The 23,676-nt window shown below is 32.6% G+C and overlaps 4 protein-coding genes across 11 annotated transcripts in view; 1 reads left to right on the top strand and 3 right to left on the bottom strand.

Annotated features, from left to right (window-relative positions):
* Positions 1-2,507: 2,507 nt before the first annotated feature.
* LOC119644621 lies at positions 2,508-5,006 on the bottom strand. Its single transcript, XM_038044250.1, has one exon. It carries the CDS (start codon positions 3,135-3,137, stop codon positions 2,508-2,510), a length of 630 nt encoding a protein of 209 aa, XP_037900178.1. The 5' UTR covers positions 3,138-5,006.
* A 72-nt stretch (positions 5,007-5,078) lies between these two features.
* On the bottom strand, positions 5,079-9,385 carry LOC119640368 (aminoacylase-1A). Of its 7 annotated transcripts, none has more exons than XM_038038348.1 (7): positions 9,281-9,385; positions 8,270-8,383; positions 7,850-8,194; positions 6,076-6,222; positions 5,731-6,014; positions 5,492-5,625; positions 5,079-5,376 (listed from the first exon to the last, which is right to left on the bottom strand). In XM_038038348.1, exons 2-7 carry the CDS (start codon positions 8,358-8,360, stop codon positions 5,172-5,174), a joined length of 1,206 nt encoding a protein of 401 aa, XP_037894276.1. In that variant the 5' UTR covers positions 8,361-8,383; positions 9,281-9,385; the 3' UTR covers positions 5,079-5,171. The 7 variants fall into 7 exon arrangements, with proteins under 7 accessions (XP_037894276.1, XP_037894309.1, XP_037894285.1 ...); XM_038038381.1 differs by having other exon boundaries at positions 8,270-8,375; positions 9,281-9,379; XM_038038357.1 differs by having other exon boundaries at positions 9,269-9,378.
* A 5,831-nt stretch (positions 9,386-15,216) lies between these two features.
* LOC119644598 (ubiquitin-60S ribosomal protein L40-like) lies at positions 15,217-15,579 on the bottom strand. Its single transcript, XM_038044205.1, has one exon. It carries the CDS (start codon positions 15,577-15,579, stop codon positions 15,217-15,219), a length of 363 nt encoding a protein of 120 aa, XP_037900133.1.
* Positions 15,580-19,169: 3,590 nt separating this feature from the next.
* LOC119639265 (aminoacylase-1-like) overlaps positions 19,170-23,676 on the top strand; it is an 8,300-nt gene continuing 3,793 nt past the window's right edge. The window contains exons 1-2 of one of the 2 annotated variants that reach the window (XM_038036557.1): positions 19,170-19,220; positions 19,523-19,608. In XM_038036557.1, coding sequence (XP_037892485.1) covers positions 19,524-19,608 — 85 coding nt within the window. In that variant the 5' untranslated portion in view covers positions 19,170-19,220; position 19,523. Of the gene's footprint in view, positions 19,221-19,290; positions 19,386-19,522; positions 19,609-23,676 lie in introns of those variants that run through there. The other variant, XM_038036565.1, reaches the window with a different exon arrangement.

Raw genomic sequence — 23,676 nt, 5'->3', positions numbered from 1 at the left:
TTTTTTTTTTTTTTTTTTTTTTTTTTTTTTTTTTTTTTTTTTTGGAGCTTTAATCGTACGCCGTTACACGGTTATGAGCTTTTTTTTGTTTTTTTTTTTTTGATTTTTAGTTTTCTTTGTCAAGAATTTTCAATGTACGGCATTCCATTACACATTGGACATCTATACGTGCCAAACAAACTCATATATTCGGATTATATTTTTTTTTCTTTTTTTGGGAGTGCGACAATAGACGAATAGACGAATCATTCAAGGCAACCGTTTACACTAACGTTATAGACACTATGGATTGAATGGAATTTCCAATACGTTAACGCTATCATTTTGTTGACAACGCATAACAATCTGGAAATTCCATAAAGCATATGCATGATCAATAATATATCCATTGGTTACATCCAAAAAACTGTAAGTTAAGATCATAGTCACCAATCAATCACCGAAATCAATAATAAAAATTAATTTTAATTTATTGAGGCGGAAAAAAAGATTTAAAGAGCTTGCGAGAAAAAAGCAAAGACAAATATTAATAATAGCTTTAACTGTTACCGGTTACCGAAGAAAAGTTAGTGATGTCGCAAAATATTTGCGAGTTACGAGTCCCCGAATAAGTTCGCAACGAACTGACATGTACCAGTTGGTGGTTAAGAAATCTTTTGAAAATTGAAGAGATTATAACGCATACACACAAACACACACACACCCACACACAAACACATAAACAACCAAGCAACCATCAATACGAGAAAAGAGTGCCTAGACTTGTAGTTGAAACGAGACCAATACCCTTACGGCGATTAATTTTATTATTAATATTTTACTTATTTGTTTTAATTTTTTTTCGTCTTTCGCACAAAATCCCTCTAAGTCTATCCCGCAATTGATCAGCTGAGTGGGTAAGTCAGTTATAATGAGTGCTCAGTCGGTGAAGGGATTATACTCAATCGGTTGGGCAATGCATCTGCTGGGCTGCTTCCCTTCTTCTCATCTTTCTTTCAATCCTCGACTTGTTTCTGTGATCATCGCCATCTTACTTGTATATGGGATACCCATCGAATGTTTGGCTATAAATCACGCTTAACTTTTTCAAAGGATATGAAATAATAAAATTAGCTATAGATTTTTCCCATCTGTCGGACAAGTTGTGTGCTACCGAGCCAAGAAAAAAAGAAGAGAAACTTTTGCTTTGTTGACGTGTCACATCGATGCAAACAAATGGAATGGAATTGAAAGGGCTCATGTGTAATGGACCAGTAGCGGAGGAGGTAGGGCCCCTCAGTTGATGACTGGCAATAGTTATAGATGGATGGGCGGAACGACCTTATATCGGCTGTTTTGATATTCTATTCGATTTTTTTTTTTTTAAACAGCAAGGGTTGCTGTTGGTAGCAGCATTCGGTGTTAATTAGTCTATTAGTCTATTTAATAGCCAATAGCAGACTACACTCTACACTTATGGTCCCACTAAACACAGAATACGGTCTTATTGCCGAAGCGATTCAGTCTCTCTCAGATTTAAACGTAGCCACGAATTTTTTTGCCTGAAATTCCCAAAATAGATTCACCGTAAAGTTGTTGCGGGAATATGTTATCGTTTGCCTGCTTATTGTTGTGCAAGCTATAGGGGGAAAAAAAAAAACTCAACTTCCTGTACGGATGATATTTGCGGTCTTCAATGGGATAAATTCCGGTTTCATTGTTGCGCAAGCTAAGGTCACTAAACGCTTGATGCAACTAAGCCGTGCAAAAAGGCGAGTTGCAAACGTTTTTGACAAAATGAATATACGCCTTCCATCCTTCGGTGATGAGTGTAAAAATTTCGAGAAACTCATCCACGCCCAATCAATATTATGAAAATTTAATTTTTCTTTTTTTGCTTTCTTTTAGTCTTTGTTGCAATGTTTGGCGGTGAGTATAAAAGAAAGATTCGCTAACGATCGAACGATACGATTCTCTTGCTTGTTATGCATTTCGTTTGACTATTCGGTTGTCGCGAAGAGATGCTTCTCTCAATGCATATCCGTTATTTTGTAATAATTTACATCCGACACATCAAGTATATATGAATAAGACAAGTATTGCGTAAATGAAAGAGAAATCAATCGAAAATATTGCGATGACCAGCCAAGAGTTTAAATGGATCGATTATTTTCATTTAGGATTAAAGAAATTAAAAAAAAAAATATATATATATATATTTATTAAGACAAAGCTACCACCGAATGAAAGATGAGGAAAAAAAAAAAAAAAAATCAAATTTGAGACGAAAGGAATGAATTCTATTAACCAATGATAGTAGAATAGCTAGCTAGCTGTGCTAGGTGTTGATAAAAATTGAAAATTGAAAAATGATTTTTCAAATCAATATTTCGCGGTTAGATAACAAGTTTTTATTTTGATTTAGGAAAACTTATTTGCAACTTATTTGATATACAGATATAAAGAGAAATCAATTTTGACTATAATGACTATAATGCTATGAATATGTGTCTATAGTGGAAATGATTCTAAAAACTTTGATATCTAGCAGTGTAAACAAAATTTACAGGTTTAACGATTTTAGATTGCGTAAGACGTTCCGGAACAGGTGTGGCTGGTTGGCGCCTCGGCGGAAAACGTTGATACACTAAACGAGCCGGTTGCTGATTAATGGCATTATTTTGATCAAGTGACGAGGAAACAGCTACTACTGAACCATCATCGTTTAGAGAAACGAGAACCTCTTCGTTATCCTCGTCGACAATTTCTAATTCATCTTCGGATGGTTCAATTTCGAAAGTCTCTTCGGCAATTTCCGTATCAGGAGCAGTATATAAAATGTTTGGATTTTGATTTAAGGTACCTGGAGGACCGTATACTGCGTCAGGCGTGTGCTGACTTTCCGATCCCGTTAACGGTGGTCCATAGACAGCATCAGGTTGCTCGGATTGCGGGGGTCCGTAAACTGTATCTGGTCTCTTCGTTTCCGTTGGCAATTCGAATGGTATTTCCGGAGTGACGCCAGCTGCTGGATACCCAGCCGGTGCAGGAGTAACTTGAATTTGTTTTGCATTCCTGCTAAACGAACGCTGTCTTATCGGCTCCGCACCAATGTAGATAGTCAAAGTTAAAGTTAAAAATATCGCAATTTTAACCATTTTTTTCTTTGTTTTTTTTATCGAAGAGGATTTATTTAAAGAATTTCGAGAAATCGCGATTCGATAATTAGAAGAAGTTTTCTTATATTCGCTTAATAAGTTTATGATTTATAAATCGTTATCAACGATTCTTATATACTCTGAATGGGAAGTTCGTTAACATAAAACTTTTGCCATCACCTTGATCTTTGATGAATTTTAAATTTATGCTTTAGTATCGGATACGTAATACAAATGTAATATGAAAAAACAACATTTGTGAATTTTTTTTTTTTTTATCATGGATTTTACGCTTCTTATGATTGTTTTCCGTTTCAATTTCAATTCTCTCTCTCTCTCTCTCTCTCTCTCTCTCTATCTCTCTCTATGGATATGGTAGCTGGAGTACGTGACAAAGTTTCATTACTAGTTACGCTACATTTACGCTAATTTTAATAAAATTATTTTACATTAATATGCTACAACATAACTCAAATAGTTATTTAATTATGTATATGTATTTTGTTTTCCTTCTTTTCATTTGCAACGACCTTTCGAGGTCAGAGTTGATCGGTTCATTGCTTTTACTGTTAACATTCCCGATATTGATTTATTATTATTTTCATATTTTTTATGGATCATGCCTTTGTGAATGTTAACGTTTGCATCCTACGTTGAATACATAAATAGCTAACATTGTAAAAGAAGAGCTTTCGGGAGGCAAGAGTATATATGTAAAACTAAAAATTTGCTTAAAAGTACATTCAATGAGTCCGTGCTAAGATCATTGTGTACTTTACATACATTCATTCGCTGATATCTCTTGGGTGCGTTTGTTTATTCTTTTTTTGTTCAAATATTTATTATCCTCTAAATAAAGTCAAGTGCGAAGATGACACATTAATGTGACACAACGTAAATTGATTTTCTTTCACGTTGTTCATTAGTGTCCCGACAGCATCGTGTTATTCAGTCTTTCAAAATATATTAAGTTTTTCTGATATAAATGCTTTTGGCCGATCAGTTGTAATAAGTTTTTTAAATATCCTAAGATCTAGGGGAAATCGTTCGAGGATATCAAGGCCAGGCTCTGCAAATTTCCGTTCAACTCCTAATGAAAGTGATTAACTTTTCCAGTTTTTTTTTTGACATGGAAAGTGCCTGAACTTTAGATTCTGGTAAATATTTTTCCAAATCTATTATTGGTAAGTAATTAATTATATGCATTACAAATTTGTTTAAGATAAAAGCGGTTAAAGAATGATAGCCCAACCTACTTGGACATTAGGTTGCCGAAGCGAGTCAATTTGAGTCTTGTGACACAAGATGTAACAAGTTTGTGCAGAAGTATGTAACACGTAGGTGTTTCTAAGGTAGACCAATCGCAATTCAACATCATTTTCTCAGTCTAAACCTGTCAGTCCATCTGTCCGTCTGATGTTGGTCCATGTAATTTGAGTTCAATCTGCATTTTATTATAATTTTTAAGATAGTTGGATAAAAATTGGTACACTAACCGAATGATAGCCTAACCTACTTTGACACTAGGTTGCCGGAGCGAGTCAATTTGACTCTTTATACCCCACACCACTTGTGAGACAAGGTGTATCAAGTTTGTGCGGAAATATGTAACACTCAGTTGCTTCTAAGATAGATCAACTGATTGTTATACCGATCAATTCAACATCATTTTCCCAGTCTAAACCTGTCTGTCCATATGTCCATCTAATGTTGGTCCATGTAATTTAAGTTCAACCTGCATTTTACTGTATTGGATGAAAATTGGAACACTAACGTGCTTTAATCCAAAGATGAACGCTGTTGAAATGGTTTGATTGACTATTTCAACCACTTTCCATATAGCGCTTCATTTTGAAAAATCGTTATATGAAAAATATAGGAAATTTTCAAAATTCGCTCTGTAGTAGTATTTAGACAATCGAAATTGAAAATTTAAGCATGTCGTTAAAGACTTGGTTTCCAAATAATTGAGTTTATTACCGGGAAAAGGATATATGCATAAATTTCCAACATCTTTTATGAAACGCAAAAATTCTAGCTGTCCGCTAAGCTTTTAATAATATTTTGATAAATTTTAATGCCCTTTAAATATACATCGGCCGCAATAAACTCATCATGATCGTGTAGCAAAACAGGGGTGTTATTCATGGGCGAGAATCCTATAGCAGGTATACCAAGCGCCCGTATGTAACGGCTATCTGTTCCGCCGGGGAAAACTTGCGGTACAATTTTTAAATTCCTGCAAAGATTATATATATATATATATATATATATGTACATAAATATGATGAAATGTGAATAGGATTTTTTTTACAAAAATTTGAAATAAAAAAAACAAAATAAATGAAACGCACATCTCATCTGTGGCTTTTTTAAAAGCCACCCAATAAGGATTGGTATCATTAGTAGCAGTTGGCTCAATCCGGGGTTGCTTTTGCTCATATTCTATTTTAATATCTCCTCCTGCTTCTTCACACAATTTTTCAAGCTGGAAAAGTGTAAAAGATCGTAAAGAATTTAATATAAAATTGAAGCAAAAAACAAGAAAACAAGAAAACAACAAAACAACAAAACAACAAAACAACTAACTAACCTTACATTCAAATTGCTTATGATTGACATCGAGAGCGAGGCGGACATCGAAACATAACATCATTTTCGGTGGTATAACATTACTTTGCACTCCACCACTTATTTTAGTTAGATTAATTGTAGTGACGTCACCAATTTTTAATTTTCTATCATTTTCCAATCTTTTCACCTGTTCGGTGCGATAGGTCATCATTTTATCGAGAATATAAAACAATTTTTCACCTGGTGTTTTCGGTAGTAACAGTGAGCCGTGGCCAGCGTTTCCCGATATTTGAAAGTAAACGCCTGCACACATTAATCATAATTTTATTTTCTTCAAATGTAAATTCTTTCATTTTAAACTTACGCCAAACAGACCGCTCGCTATTATATAGAGCGAACTCTTCATTTGGGGTAGCCAAACCTTCGTCCAAAGCGAAACCGACATTTAGCGATTTAAAGGCACCCGTCTCAACAAACGGTTTCATACCCAAGCGTCCACCCATTTCTTCATCTTAATTCACCGAAATTAAATTTATTTTTATAATCTTTTATAATTCTTAGTTCGGTCATATGCTTGCATTAAATAGAAATACGAATTGTCAATGATATATATATATATATATATATATATATATATGTATTTTCAATGGTATACATATATACACATGTATATACACATGTATATATATATATATATGCATTCTTGATCAGCTTAAGTAGGATAAACGATCAACGTATATGTATTCTTTTTTTTCCACCTTTATCGTTGAAATCATTAACGTAACCTCAAAACTGTGGTCTCAAGTATTTTACTTTCGCTCTTTTGAAGCGATTTCTCTCAGATGATAAGAATCAATAAAACTGGGAGCAAAATTTTGCTCACAATTTCTTCAGTTTAATATTACTAAACAATAGCAATGCAATTGTTATTTGGTGTAGTCGTAGTACTAGTGCTTGTCAAAACTTTTGCAAATGCCCTCCTATACCGCTCTTTACTCTTAATTCCATTATACACAGTCCTGAATATTATACTTTCTAGACGTGTTGAGGCTTGCTTTTCATGAGAACACTTATGCGAAAGGCGAACCGAAACGTGAATAGACACAACTCAAATCTAAGAAATCATTATAAAGTACTAAAAATTTCACTTTGCTGCCCTACAGAGGCTTACTTAAAATAAAAGAGGTCTGACTAATAGATATGCACAGTCCAAACTTAACCCGATATATATATATATATATATATATATATACATTCTTTCTTACAGGAATGTATACATAGGGAGAGAAGTGTGATCCGAACATGTTCCTATCTAATCCAAACTTTGCGCATTCGTTTAATATGCTAAACTAATATTTGTCAACGATTTTGTCAAGAAAGTCTACCGATATTTTGTATAAACCTATGCCTAACAAAATGAGTCGACTTTCAGAACAAATTTTGTGGAATCGCCTTAGTCACAGCTTGACACAAGCATTTCATGGTCGATTGTGAAAACAAGGTTAGAAATGATGTGTGCAAACAAGGCGGGAAAGGTGCACATTTTTATAAAACACTCTTCATAATCTGAACACATCGAGTGTATACGGCTTCACGTCGCGTTCGTACTTCTTCTTAATACAATAACAGGATACAGCAGCATAGGCAAACTAATGATGCGTTTCTAAAAATTCTTACGCGGAGGGTTCTACTATCAATTTCCTTCCTATTATTGTAAGTTATTGTGAGAGAGTGTCTTCAGTAAAATCGTTTCTTTTTTTTTTTTTTTTTTGTTTACTTTCAGTGTCAAACTTGCCAAGATAATTAAGGATTTCATATCAATGTTCCGTCACTGCATCAATTCTTACGAAAGGTATTGTTTAAGTTTTGATGATGTGCAATCGAACATCGAACATCGAGCATCGAACATCGAACATCGAACATCGAACATCGAACATCGAACATCGAGCATCGAACATTGGTTAATCGTTTCAGAATTTGCGAATAATGAAGAATATTCCCCTTTTATCGGATTTTGTAATTTATAGTGATATTTTTTATCCTATCTCCCGTACATACATATGATATTCTTCAAATAATTCATATCTCTGTTATATGCCCATTGTTACTCTAGCACGTCTATAATGTAATACATTTACCTGGCACAAAAGTTACGTGTATAGTGCGTTTGAAGTGAAGACCTTGCTTCCTAAGAGCTCTTAGAGCTGCCAAATATTGCATGCCAACACTTTTCATATCTTGACTACCGCGTGCATAGATACGACCTTGATTATCCATTTCTGCAGCAAATGGCGGATGAGTCCAATTCTCGGGATAAACTGGCACCACATCCATATGCGAATTGAGTAGTATAGACTTTGCAGCCTGATCGGTACCGTACCAAGAAATTACTACCACTGGATTTTCTTTATTTACTGGATAATAGATTTTCGCTGGCAGATCCAATAGATCGGCTTGTCTTTTCAAAAACTCAACACATGATTCTAAAAATGATCCCATAATATAAATATTTTAACGCATAATAACAATTTATATAGCAATCAATTAAAGTACTCAACTATAATCGGGAGATGGATGAACGCTTGCTAATCTCAAGTAATCCCGTAAATAATTAATTTCATCGTTATTTTCCCATTCATTTGTTGACATGATTCTCGAAATTTTCTGCAATACTGAGAACTTTTTAATTAGACGACTAAAAACATTAAGTAACATTATAATTTTGATACGATTGAGCACAAAACACTTAACAAATTTGCATTATTTTCTGTTTTTTTTTTTTTTTTTTTAATTGCTTTATAGCTATATAGATAGACTGGAGTATTTTTCTATTATATGAAAATATTTTCAAATTTATAAAGTTAAGAGTGAGAAGTTCAGTGTAAGTGTAGCGTACTGTAGGGTTGGTAACGCTGTTTGTAGAATGTAGAGTGCAAGCGTAGAAAATCTTTTAAATGAATATACGAAAGTCGTTCTTGTATGCGATTATCAAAATGATAATAAATGTTTTTATAATGATATAGATTGATTATATATATGATCCTCTCTAATATTCTGTCATTTGCAGATTAAAAAGATTAGGCTATCGAAGCAATTCAATTTCCCCTATTTTTTTTTTTTTTTTTTTGTACTCTTATTATGATCAATTAGTCAATTACATGAGAAGAGATGGGGCAGCCAAATGGGTGTATGCCTAATCGGATAACTGTTTCGCCTTTACCGAACAAGCACTCACTACAGCCACGATCAAATGCGATCTATTGCACTGAGATTTGAAGTCGCGGACGCTGTCTTTCAAGCCACTTTCACCACAGGTGCGGGAAAAGATATGGAATTTTTTTTTTTTTTTTTTTTTTTTTTTAATATTCTTAGCTATCGCGTTCGAGACGACGCCAATAATAGTTGAGTTATATTTGTAATTTTTTCCTATATTCAATGTTGCTTACTTACAGTCGATAAAGGATATACGAAATTTTTCCACAAGAACAAAGCAAAAATAATAAATAAATAAAGAAAATTTTTAATAATACAAATAATACAAATAATAATTTTCTTACTTGCTTACTTACTGTGAATTGAATTATTTTCTCAGAGATTCAATCGTTTACTACGATCACTCGACATGCACTAATCAAAATATTTGATTAGTTTGCTAAAGCGGAGAATGCACCAGAGAATATAGAATATAGAATATCTCTATCTATTGTTTTTATAATGTTTAAATGAGTTTTTATTTGTTTGAAAATCATCACAATGCAGCCAATAACATTTTAATGCACATTTGCGCCACTAAAGCTTAAGAAATATCATGCATTCGCTACATCCTGCTACAAGCTGTAATCGTAGAGCTTAGATTTGAAGACTTGAAGTAAATAGTAAAGTCCATAAGTTTGATTAATTGAAGAAACATATGGGAGTCCAAAGTCGGCATACAATCGATGCCAAATCGCAATATCCTCCGATATCTTAATTCATGACGAATATGAAGCATTTTCCACGATAATGGCGTACTTATCACACTCAAGTCGCTATTTGAATGCAATCACTTGCAGAACGTAGAACGTGGCCTAAATTATACATTTTTTTTTTAGCTGCGATCCAGAAGCGTGCACAAGCAATTTAATTAGCTTCCAATTATGCCAAGAAATCTAATTTCATTAAAAAAAAAATAATAAAAAAAAAAATTGATTTTACAAAAAGTAAGCAAAGCCGGGTGTTACGTATTCGGTTTCGTATATAACTTTACCATTTACATAGATTACAGCGTTTAGAGTTAATTTAAACGGCACAGTTTAAATTAAAACTAAAAACACACACAAACATTGTAATAGTCTTTGATCGTATGCTTGAATACCCATCGCCTATGTTACATACTTTAATATATGGGGCTTTAATATTTCATTGATTACATTTAGTTTATGATGCCCATGAACCGATAATCCCCTCAATGTCGTCTTTTATTAGTGAAATTGTAAAAAATTTTTACTTTACCTATTTATGATATACAGACACGACACTGTTCCGATATAATTGGACCTTGTCGGATCAAGTGACAATATCAGGCTAGTTCAGCCAAATAATATAATATGGATATATAGGACTCCTGTAACGACCGCCTGTCTACAAGTCGCGCACAAAATGTCTAAATTAATACATTGTCCGAGTTTGAATGCAAAAATTCAAAATAAATATAATAGTTTGGGGAAAAAGAAATCCATTATTTTTATATGAACTTCAGGACATTATTTAACATGCTTCGGATTGTCCGATTTGGGTCAAATATGCACCGTTTTGTTGTATGATTTGTTGCCATTTTAAAGGTAACTTGAAAATGCCTCTCTCATAGAAGTCCTGATCTCTATTTGCAAAAAACTCTAGTAGTCGATTTTCACAATCCTACCTAGATTTCAATTTTTTATCATTAAAGAAATTTTGCAATGCAAGAAAAAGATGATAATCGCTTGGTGCCAAGTCCGGACTGTATGGCGGATGCATTAAAACTTCCAAAACTTTAAAACCAAGCTCCCGAAGTTTCTGGCGAGTCACTGTAGATGTGTGTGGCCTAGCGTTGTCCTGGTGGAACACGACACCTCTCCTTTTGGCCAATTCTGGCCGTTTCTGGACAATCGCTATCTTCAAACGGTCCAGTTATTGACAGTAGAGATCAGAATTTAGCGTTTGGCCATATGGAAGCAACTCATAATAAATAATCCCCTTCCAGTCCCACCAAATGCATAGCAAAACCTTCCTGGCCTATTGAGGTGCTTCACCGCTCTTTGACCACGATCGATATATATATATATATATATACATATTATATATATGTATGTATATGCATATCTTTATATGCAATTAGTATTATGACACATAATCTCTCATATATATGTATATATATTGTATATATGTATATATATATATGTATATATATATATGTATATATATTGCATATAAAGATATTTATTATTAAAGAAATCTAGTGTTAAAATTTTTAAATAAAAATTTTCCTATGTTGTCTTAAGAGATAAAAGGAAAATAGGTCGGCTTATCAGTTGACGCCACCACATACAAATAAAACGCTATCTATTTATTCATATTATTACTGGGGGAATTTACTTTTGTGACAATTTTGAAGTTAAAGCAATATTTAATGTTTATATCGTACACCTTGCTTGTGGTATGGCAAAGATATATTAAATTTGTTCGAGTGTATGTCACGCCCAGTATAATTTAAGATAGAAACACATTTCATTATAGCGATCGTTCCGGAATCACAGTCTGATTCGATTTAAGTTTGTCTGTCCGTTTGTCCGTTTTTTTTTTTTTTTTTTTTTTTTTTGCTAAATCAACAGATCGCAATCTATAAGATATTTTGATGAAATTTGATGAAATTACACCGACACGTTTTGATCCAAAGACGAATGCCAGCGAAAATGCTTGTGATCGAATAACAGCTTTTCCGACCACTTTCCATACAACGCCTTATTTTGAAACATCGGCATATAGATAACTCAAGGTTGATGTAGGGTATTTAATGGTGGGCGATGCTCCATAATAGTGTTTTTACTTGTTGTTATCTGCTTAATGTAAATACAATTTAGATCTTAAGCAAGAAACCCATATTTATCAGGGAATGTTTTAGTGCCTATAATTTTAAGTAAGTTTTTTTTCCTGATTGGGCATATATCATTCCACCGAGCGAGAGATACACGCTACACAATATGAATATAATAAAATAATGAGCTTAAATTACTATCTACAACGGCAGTTAACAATTTGGGCTTCGCTTTCGATAGATAATTCAATCGTCAAGTCATCATAGCCACCATCAAGGTAGTGAGTTACACTACACTCCGGCACACAGATGTAGAACATAAAACACCCCATATAGCGTATATAATATACATTTTTAATAAGTTAAAATTTAAAATTAACCAAGTTTTAGTCATTGCTTTATCGTCTCTTGTGTTCATTCCCATGATTCGCTCGTATAATCCGATGTTGACAAGTAGTCAAGAAGTTGCAACTTACAAGAGATATTAATTTGATACGTGATAAACATATATCTTATTCAACCAGTGCGAAAAAATGGTCCTTGTCGACCATTTGGCTGAACTGAATTTTAAAAAAATAGATTTCAGTTCAATTTTAGTGCGGCATAGTAAAGTAGTGTCTGTATAGTGGTTCCTCCTCCTATATCACATCAACTGACAGAATTTTACTCTTAATTGCATTACACCCAGAATGATAAATGAAAGGCGGCACAAACTGTCAAATGATGCGGCTCAAGTCTCTTCAAGTTTGTTCCTTTGTCAAACAACTTACTATTCTTCGCTTATTTTAATTGTCCGCTGCCATATAGAGAGGTTCGAATAGTGCTCCAATTTTATATTATATTAATTAACTATTTTAGATCAACTTTCATTAGAGTAGAAGGCGATAAGGCAAGTGTGTTAGTTCTACATTAATTGTGGCGGGCACCGGGACGTGATGGATTAATTTTTTTCTAAAAAATAACATTGGTAGGGGTATCAAAAAAATGGACTTGGAGAGTGGGACGCGTGAAGCTAATTTTTATTTTTAAATTCTATATTAATTACGGCAGAGATTATGACATAGCGAAATAATTCTTCTTAGCATCCTTTGGTTAATGCAGTTCACTTCTTTATGACAATAAATAAAAGCATTGGACGCTAAAGATTTGAATGGTGGCGGGTAGGCGAGATTAGGCCAAATCTGAATAGAAGTTTTTTTTTTTTTTTTTTTTTATTAAAACCAATCATTAAGGGGATGCTATCTATTCGCGTAATATTGTGACGGCCGGAAGGAAGTGAGGAAAGAAAAAGAAAGGAAGAAATAGGGAGGTGGGGACCGCAGCTTACTAGATATGAGCCGAGACGATAAGTCCTCTTTACCAACTGATCACTCACTAGTTAACTCTAGGGTACTAAGAATTGATCTCGCGAACATTGATCACGCGGATTACTTGTTATCATATAAAGTCTTCTTACTTGTATATACGCGTAAAGCATTCGTTTAATATTTGTTTAATATTTTTCAACAATTTTGTTAAGAAATATTTAACACTAAAGTTGCATGTGTCTATTTTTACCAAAATGGTTCAATTTGACTCGCAGTTACTGTGGAATTGCCCGGGCCGCAGTTTAAAACAAAAATTCCTCGACCGATTAAAAACCCAAGCATAGAAAATATTTGGGTTATGTCTATATTTACTTTCTTACCTATTTTTTTTTTTTTTTTGTTATGTTATTATTATTATTATTATTATTATTAATTTCGCCAGAGAAATAAATTCTAAGACTAAACTCTTAAAAGCACTAGCATCTAAGGCTTTCGGCTTTTATTATTATTATTATTAAAAACTCTACCGCACTTGAGATTCGAACCTACGACCATTGACTTGCTAGTCGAGACTCTTGCCTACTCGGCCACTCAGGCGGATATGTTATGTTATTTTGTCGAAGATACCAAAATCAAATTTTAATTCTAAGATTTTCTTCGTCTTGGGTAAAGATCGGTCTAGTGAATGAAGAGTAGGCGCAAAATCCAAAGCATGCCTCTTTAGAAAGATTAAAAAATATTTACACTTTACAGGCGTTCTTTAACTTTGGCTTCGTAGTCGAGCAAAGATTACTTGTGTCAAACCTGATTTTTATGATTACGACGGCACCACCAATGCTATACATCAGATTAATTCATTTTTGTAGAACTACTTAATATACTCTGTATCACAAATGGCATAGGGGATGAGAAGAAAGCATTTTGGTGATACGAAGTGGTACTTATTGCAATTGAAAAAATCGAAGGCGATCTTCGGATAAGAAATGACAGATAGCGACAGCTAAACGCATAAAGACGAAGAACGATATCTGCATCAATTCCGCACATATATATTATCTCCTTTGAATGATGACAATTTTCTAATTTACTCTGTCGATTTTAATTGCATTCAAATCGCATTCATGGCAGATGGCATATAATGTATGCCAATATAAAGATGATTAAAATCCATATGCGGACAATTTTCAAATAAAGTAAGAAAAGAATAAAGTTTCTGGGAATAAGATCTAGAGCTAGTTAGTTAGATAGATAGCGATAAATAGTAACCTACAGCATCTTTCTGTTATATTTAATTTGCAACCTCTCATTTGATTCATATATGATCAAGCCCAAGGACGGCCGATAATCCTGTTCTCTTCGTACGCTCGAGTTTCATTTTGCTAATAAACTTTTTAGCCTTATAGGTTTCAACGTGACAGGCTTACGTCTATACACATTAGACGTAGTGAACAGCAGCGTTTCGAGCTTTTTCTAGATAAGTGTAGCTTCTTTTGTCTTTCCTCACCCATAACCGTTTTTCGTTACTCTTGTTCTTAACCAGTTTGTTTAGATTTTGTGTTTATTGGAAACATATGTTGTCCCATGTTGTCAAAGCTTATTTTATTTCATATGCGTCTTCCGTTACTATTATATTTTACATATGCGCCTTGTCGCAAAGCTTAACGATGAAGTAGTTATTTAAAACCAGTAAACCATTGAAATTATTGCCCCTCACCGTTAATCTTCAAATAAAGTAAGCAACATTTTTCAATTTTTTTTGTTATTGGCGAACCATTTATTGGCCTGTTCACAACTCACATATCTCGCGTTGCATTTATCAGTTCACTTATACTTTTACTTTATAATTTACGATAAGAATTTTGCTTTGTTTTTTCGGCCTTTGCCTTAATCTAATCCTCAATATGTTACGAGACTTCAACGCCGATCAATTCAATCGGTTCACTAACGATTATCTTCAAAAGACGTCAAGAAAAATTCTATCAAAAAATTTCATTTAATTGTTTAAAGTTTCCCTTTTGCCCGGCAAGAACTTACCACCACACAGAGTACACATATCACCACACGACGCATGCATATGAAAAATTGCATATCATTTATTTCAAATATTCATCTATAGTTTTTTTTTTTGTTAAATATATTATGAAAATTATTTTCTCCACGATCGATACATCTTTTTGCGACAATTGATGGAACGCTGATATCGGGGAGCATAGCATTTTCGGTATATCATTTTCTCGCAACTATATTTCTGAGCCCGCAGACGCAAAGATGGCTCAATGGCGCCGCCACGTAAACGAAGCGTTAAATTCAAAGTCGACCACTTCCGGATGCGATGGGCGTAAAGAGTGCGTCCGTCTTCAACGTTCGTATCAGTAACGAAGAAACATTGTCGCTCGGGCATGATGCCTTTCTTCTGTCCGATTTTTACTTTAACAGTTGCGATGGTATCGCTAGACTCAAATACCAAACAAATTGCATTTGCAGTTACAGTTTTTACGAACATTTCCATATTTCAATTTTTCAGTTCCTCAAATTTTTCCAATAATTTTTTTTTTTTGACTTTTACACTCGATTGCTGTAATACGACTATAGGAGTATAAATGCAATCAATGCGTTTGCTATCGAAAAAAAAAGGAAACTCGTACTCGATTTGAAATGCGTCAAGGAGCGAATATTTCAGAGGATAAAAGGCTGGATCAGAATAGAATTCAATAACCTAAATAAATCTTCATAAGATTATCACAAAGAAAGAAAGAAGTCAACTCAAGACATCAAGACTCACGATAAACAAACCATGTCCGCAATTCGGCTTGAATTCATTTTATTATTATTATTATTATTTTAATTTTAGACTAATGAATTGAATTCTTAGACTAAAAAAAAGAGACATTGAGCACTAGCAACACAGGCTATCGGCTCTAATTTAAATAAATGGATATTAGATAATAAGCTTAGTAGTATTAATAAAGTAAAATATTGAATTGATATTCTGTTCTGAAGTTGATTGTAGAATGTTCAAAGGGTTAATCGTTCCAAATGCAATACTTCTAGCCAAGGAAAAGTTGAGGCAGTCGCAGAGAATGTGCTTTATAGTAAGAGTTTGTCCACAACAGCAGATTGGGGGAGAAGACTTCTTCAGGATCTATTGGTGAGTTGCAATTGTACGACCAAGGCGAATTCTCGAAAATGTTTGGATCTTGGTTTTCTCAACATTTGTTGGATATAGAGGTGGAGTTAATTGAGGGTTAATGCAAGAGTAGTGTTGATGATGGTATTGTAAATTTCCTTCTGCAATTTTCTCTTTAACTTTTCTTCCAATGTATCTTTGAAGATCCAACTTTTCCATGACATCATCCATAATTAGAGGAGCAGAAGCAGCGTACTTTGCCGCTTGATCAGCCTGCTCATTTCCCAGTAAACCGATGTGACTTGGTACCCATAACATTTTATAGGGTTAGCCTACACGATTTGCAAGTAGCCTGGTTTAATACCTTTTCATATAACATATGTTTATATATATTTATGACTTTAATAACCATTCATGCGTTTTTTTTTTTTTTTTTTTTTTTTTTTTTTTTTTTTTTTTTTTAAATTTTATAGACTTTAAACAATTTTTTCCTGGACGAAATTTTGTCAATTCTAACAATTTTTGAGGGATTGTAATGTATGTGTATGTGTGTGAAGTCAGTATAACACACATATTACGAATATATATCTTTACGATCAATTTCAAGCTCTTATCTCAATTTGGGCGGATGGATGGGGCCGCTGTTTACATATATATATCGAACGAATATTTCAAAAATATATATAAATGTTTTACGAGGCCGCAAAAGACAATGAATATTAATTAGCCATAGTATACGGTCCACAACACTGACCACAAACTGTAAGCTGATTTAAGAAAATTTCAGATACAGACACGTTTTCTACTCTTAAGCTTAATAATGAGTGCTTGGATGTGTATTGATCAGCGACATCTCTTAATGTAAATTTGATGATTTTTACTTTATCTCTACATAATCTAACGGTTTTCTATTATTGTAATACGATCGACGAAAATCTATTGAAAATGATGAATGTACACAAAAATTCATTGCAAGATGAATAGATTTTCTTTTACAAAAACTTTAGCTTTCTATCGATATCAATGATAAGAAGATAAAATCTTATTATAATTCAGAATATAAATAAGAGATCTCCTATTTTTAAAAAACGAAGCGAAAAGTTTCATCATCATCAGACTCATATTTATTTTTGAATCAAATTTTAAATATCTACACATCGTCCAGTAAATGAGTGCAGCTTTTACGTAACGTGTGTGAATGAAGAAAACGAAAAGCTATAGTTTTCAAATTCTAATTTTCAATTCTATTAATTGCGAAAGCATATATATATATATATATATATATGTTAAAGGTGATTTAAAGTATAAATATTTCTCGGTGTTATGTTAAGCATAAAATGATAAAATTTTTATATAACATTTACTTTTGAAAGTAGGTAGAGTGCAGAGCAGTAGTAGAGTTTAACTAAACAAAACATTCATTCTTCATTTCTCGTATACATTGCCTACTCATTTGTATAACACTAATAAACAATGATTAAAATTAATAAAAACAAACTAGCGTTTAATTATATTATATGCACAGAAGTGATATTAGATTGAGTTGAATACCATAAATCGTTAAGTAAATCAAAATTTGTGTGCTGGAGTTTAAAATTCTACACACACACACATATATATATATATATATATATATATATATCACACATATCAACATATATATATAATAAACATATATATATATATATAACAACAATTGACAATACTACGGTACCCGCAATATAATAAAATTAAAAAAAAAAAAAAGAAAGAAAACCAAAAGAAACAAACACACACACATATACACACAGTCACATGAACTTATATACAATTCCATTATACGCGCAATAGCAGTAACGAGAGTGAATTTAAAACATGGTAAAGTATCAGAAAGAGAAAGAGAGGACAAAATTAACGTCAGCTAAAGCCGACTTTTCGATACCAAACGAAATTTTTCAAATATTAATTAATCGTTTCGCAATTCCAAAAAAGTCACTATAACACTAAGCTTATTTAATTTAGTTTATTGTACTCTTGTTTAATCGATCAATCCATTGTTAGAAATTAGGAGAAAAAAAAAAACAAAAAAACAACAAGAAATTATCATAAATCAAATCAAAATATAGAAAAATTTTAATTCCATTTTCCACTATATCTAGTGAATAAACAGTTTCTGTTTTTGTTTTTTTTTGATTGTCGAAAATTTCAACTTTACAGGACTTGTGGAGGATAAAAAAATAGGTTAACAGGCGTTTCTGCGAATGCAATGAAAACGGATACGAATCAAATATTCAATAAGAATGATACGGATTTTTTTTTTTTTTGATAAAATCGAAGAAAAATTCGAAATAAAAATGTGTCTATTGGACTCGTTCATAGTGAATCGAATAAGTTGAAATATTTCGCTACGCGTAAATTGTAGGAATTGAACGGAATATGGCAGGCATTTAAAAGAATTTTAAATTAATCGGATAGCGCATAGAACAGTGAAGATCTTGGGAGAATTTTTAAAAGTATTCACGTAACCTATCGTATTGTACGTTTAAAAGTTTTAATAAAAAATTGTTTGTTTTGTCTATTTTTTTTTTTTTTTTTTTTTTTTTTTTGAAGTAAGTCGATCACCACATGAATTTTAGTTTGTTATTCAAGCCATTTACTTATTAATTTAATGAAATGTATTTATAAGACTTTACGCGAGAGTCCGATTTCGATTACAATTTCGATTTCGATTACAATTTCAATTTCGATTGCATTCATGTGAAAAGAATTCCTTAGCAATAAACAAAGCATAATAATTATTAGAAGATAATTATGTGTAGTGAAGTTTCATAATCGGCTTCCAATATAATGACAAACTTTATATATCTCTCTTTTTCGATAATAATTTTTATATAAACACACAGTTGCACACGATATACTTGCTCAACTATTAAATGAAATTTTCATATATTTGATTTCGAAGAGGCAACGGTTTAGTTTAGTGTGCTCAGAGAAGTTGATTCGCAAAGTATAGGAAAAAGTAATTTTAGAGTAAGGACGGAAAAGTAAGGAAATTTTTAGCCTTACTTTCCTATTCGAAATCAGCTGAGCTGTTTTGTGTTGACGGAGATTAAAAATTAATAATAAACAACAAACATAGTCGCGAATGTTAATTTTTATACTCGTTTATACTTATTGCCTTCATCTATTCATTTATAATAAATATTAATGTACTTGATTGATTTTCATTTTCACATATAACATATTATTTTTCTTATACGCTCATATAAATATATATATATATATATATATATATATATATGTATATTTATTTATTTATTTATTTATTTTTTGGTTACACATTTAGTATGAGTGCTTGGGAGAAGAATGAAGAAATAAAAATATTTCGTGAATATTTACGCATACCCAGCGTTCATCCGGATATTGATTATAGTGAGTAGAGAAATATGCAAACATAAACAATATTATAACAATTTAACAACACCAACAACAACAACAAATTCGGAACCGTTAAAGATCAAAGGTATTCTTTTTCAACTAGAAATTTTAAAATATGTGCTTACTTGGAAAAATCCAAGTATAAAAAGGGGAACTTCATCCATAAAGTGTATTCTGAACAAGGATTATCTAAGCTATTCATTTTTTTTTTTTTTTTTTGGTACATCGTTAATCCCGTTAATTTTCTACTGCAGCGAAACATTTCAGAATGAGTGATGCGCGTACGTCCGCGATAGGTCTGCCGTTCATTTACAGTTTACTAAGATATGCAATCAGGAGGAAAGTGAGATTGAATACAATTTAAATCCGTTATCTATGCAAATGGAATAAACGTAAATACATATACATTAAAAAAAAAAAAAAAAAAAAAAAAAAAAAAAAAAAAAAAAAAAAAAAACAGTTAATCAAATGTAGCAATTTTGTGCGTCTCTGGACATTCATTCGTATTTGACAAGTATTCAAATTCTACAAAAGAAATAAATGAAAATATATTTCGTTTGAAAAATGAGCAGAGATGGCAATAGGCCGATGTAGGTCATTTTCATTTCGCCACTCACACATACAAATGCTGCTTTGGATACCTTGCACTATGTGCCTTATCGCCATAGGAACACGATGAAGTGTATATGCAGGATAAATTTCTTTTACACATCGTCGTCGAATTATTCCACTATTGAGAAAATTATAACGAACCCCAGCCGAACCAAATTTTTAATAGCAATTTGGAATATCGAAATACTATCAGTGAGCGGGTTTTGTCTAAAAATTGTGCAAGTTGCAATTTTTTTCAAACTAAGGCATTGAATGAGGTGCTGGTCGAAAAAGTGCTCCCATCTGAAAACTTTTCAAAGCGTTCGTCCTTGAACCAAAATAGAGATGTAACAAATTTCATCAAAATAATTCAAAATTTTGAAAAAAGACGGAAAGATGGACAGACAAGCTTGGATCGATACCGAATGAGTATAATAGAAGTCCTTCTGAGTGTTGCGTACGTCCGCAATTAATTTAATTAATGTACCCTTGTATTACTAGTGATATAGTGTATGAAAATTGAAATATATAGTGTGTCTTAAAAGTCACGAAAGACTTAAATTAAATAGAAAACAAATTTTTCCTTTTTTTAATTGTAATTTGAATCATAATACACATCGGATAGGGTTATGTCTGCTTTGCTGGCAGATACGTACTTTTTTATCGAAATTTTCCATGAGCATTTTGTATAAGTGCGACTGAATTTCCTTGATGCAACATCGAATCTCCTTCCTTCAATGCTCGGCTGGTTGTCTGCCTGTTGGCATGAACCTTTGACGAACCTTTGATCCGGCGGTGTTAAATCATATGATCTAGGGCACGAATTCTGCTCACCAAAACAATAGAGTACCCAACGGGGCAGTAATTGAATTGTTTCACAGAATATATGGGATGGGGCTCTGTCTGTTTGAAATCAGATATCATTCACATCAAAATCGTCCAATTTAGGCAGAAAGAACTAGGTTAACGAGCACCTGCGACAGTCATCTCATTTTCGAAGAACTATGGTCCGATGATGGCTCGCGTCCAAAATATGCACCAAAGAGTGACACGTAGCGGGTGCCTTAGTTTTTCGACAATCACATGTGAGATCTCTGAGCCTCATATGCGGCTATTTTGACGATTAACGGACCAGTCAAGATGACCATATTTTGTAGAATATTTGCGAACAGAGGCCTCCACGCTTTCATTATTTTTGAAATATTATCAACAATCAAAACTCATCGCTCTGTCGAGTAGTACTCCATTTTTACTAACCCTAAAGTGGCAGGGGTACCAAACTGTTATTTTTTTTTTTTTTCTTGGATTACCGGTACACTTTACCGTACAAATGGCGACAAATTCAAATCTTGCCTACATTTCGGGAGTTCCTATATATATATAACGCTCGATTTCCATTGCAAAATCATTTCCAGTAAAGCGATCGTCCACTTTTAACTGTTTAGCTTCCGTGTTAATAAATGAAATTGGCGAACGTGTTCAAAAAAAAAAAAGGCGGAAATCTTCCGCCAACGAATGAAGACACTTTGTAAGACAACAACGACAGTATTTTGTTGTTTTGTCTTATCCAAATAAGTTTTGAACAAACTAAATGCTAAACGGGTCGGGCCTATCATTTGGACAACCCGATGCAACACACCATCCATCTGCGCGATAGATGAAACATTTTATGATAACAGAACGCAATTAAAAATGATCACTCTTTTCGATGTTTAGAAGGCGTAAAAACATTTTAAAATTATTAACGTTCCAATATCCTTAGAAAATTGAAAACACTCACCAATTGAGTATTCGGTAGCTAACATTGGTATTCACAGTCATGAAAGATAACGCCTACTAGAAACAATACAAGTAGCTTAATAACAATAGTTTAACACGATTAAATGGACTTGAGTTTTTCCATATTTTTGTAATTATATGCGATTGAGGTTAGGAAATGCTGACTTAATTTCTCGCATTCCATACGCTATACGAGTCTGCAATTATTTCGGAATGCGAAAAGTAAAAATGCCTGACATCACTTCGCTTAATACTGTTATTTACATAACAACTATTTTTTGAAATTAAGCACTGGCGTGATCCGATTCGAAAACTTTTCAATAGCCTTCGTCGTAGAGCGACGCATTAAATTTCAAAATGAAAATAATTCACAAATTGTGACCTACTGTTGGTTGAACACAAGAAAACAAGACGGACAGATGGACAATCAAGCTTAGATCAATTCCAAATTACTGTAATAAAAGGTGGATCTATCTCGAGTCCTTCTAAACGGCACATACGTCCGCACAAATTTAATATACGTTGTACTACATGTGATGTATGTGTGAAATGTGTATGAATGTTGGCATAATCTTTTACTTTAATGAATCGACTTTTAAAAAGTTGAAAACTACAATATTTCCAAATTATTTCTTATCGCTATCTTCAAGTTATAATTAAAAATTGGCAAATGCGGTCATCATAATCAAATAGTTGATCATTTTTACAATTTGCTTGAACATGATTTAAGTTACGACTCAAGTGATTTTTTTAATAAAATGTTCATGTTGCCTTTAAAAATCCGCAAAAATTGGGATAATTGCATTGTTAGTGGAATCCTCAGTTAGAAATACAAATCGAAGATATAAATACACGTTCACGTGAAATTCCACATTCATTGAATTTCACGGACAAAATTTGAAAATCGGAACAAGCAGCACAAATATATGTACGTGATATCTACTTATAAGGTAAGGTTCCAATGTCATGGAAAAGAGCTTTTTTGGTACGCTTACCATCGCGCAATCAATGACAAAAACAAAAAGCCATACATATATGAAACATATATGTATATATATATATATATATATATATATATATATATATTCTATATATGCTTCTATATGCTATTTACCTGTAAGTAGTTACGGGCGAAAAATTAAAACGATTTGAAGTTGATGTGCAAACTAGCTTCAAACATTTCAATATGAAAAAAATTTAAGATCGATTCAATTGCTTTCTCAATACACCGCGGATTGCATTGCTTACGTAGAAGCAAGGATCACTTTTATATTGTTTTCGATGATATTTGAATTGAAAGGATAAATTTCCAAATCAACTTTGCGTTTATGATTACAACTAACTATATATACTATGCACACATGCATAACTATATATACATATATATAAATATATATATATATATATATACAAACTATACACATTTACATAACTATATACACAAATGTTTAAAAAATCTAATATATCCCCCGCGATGCAAGAATGTTTAATCAATTTTGTGTTGTTTTGATTTGTTTTATTCGTTTTCTCTGTTTGCTCATAGAACTTAGATATACATATATAAAATATAAATAAATATTGTGTTACATTTACTTAAAGAAGTATATAAGTTAGTAAAGTTAAAATCAAGTCAATGAAAAATCAATACAGTACATATATATATATATATATATATATATATATATATATATA

This window comes from Glossina fuscipes, unplaced genomic scaffold (assembly GCF_014805625.2).
Source record: "Glossina fuscipes isolate IAEA_lab_2018 unplaced genomic scaffold, Yale_Gfus_2 0, whole genome shotgun sequence".
Classification (NCBI taxonomy): Eukaryota; Metazoa; Arthropoda; class Insecta; order Diptera; family Glossinidae; genus Glossina; species Glossina fuscipes.
The sequence above is the reverse complement of the archived record's forward strand: the minus strand, read 5'-3'. Positions and strand labels throughout refer to the sequence as shown.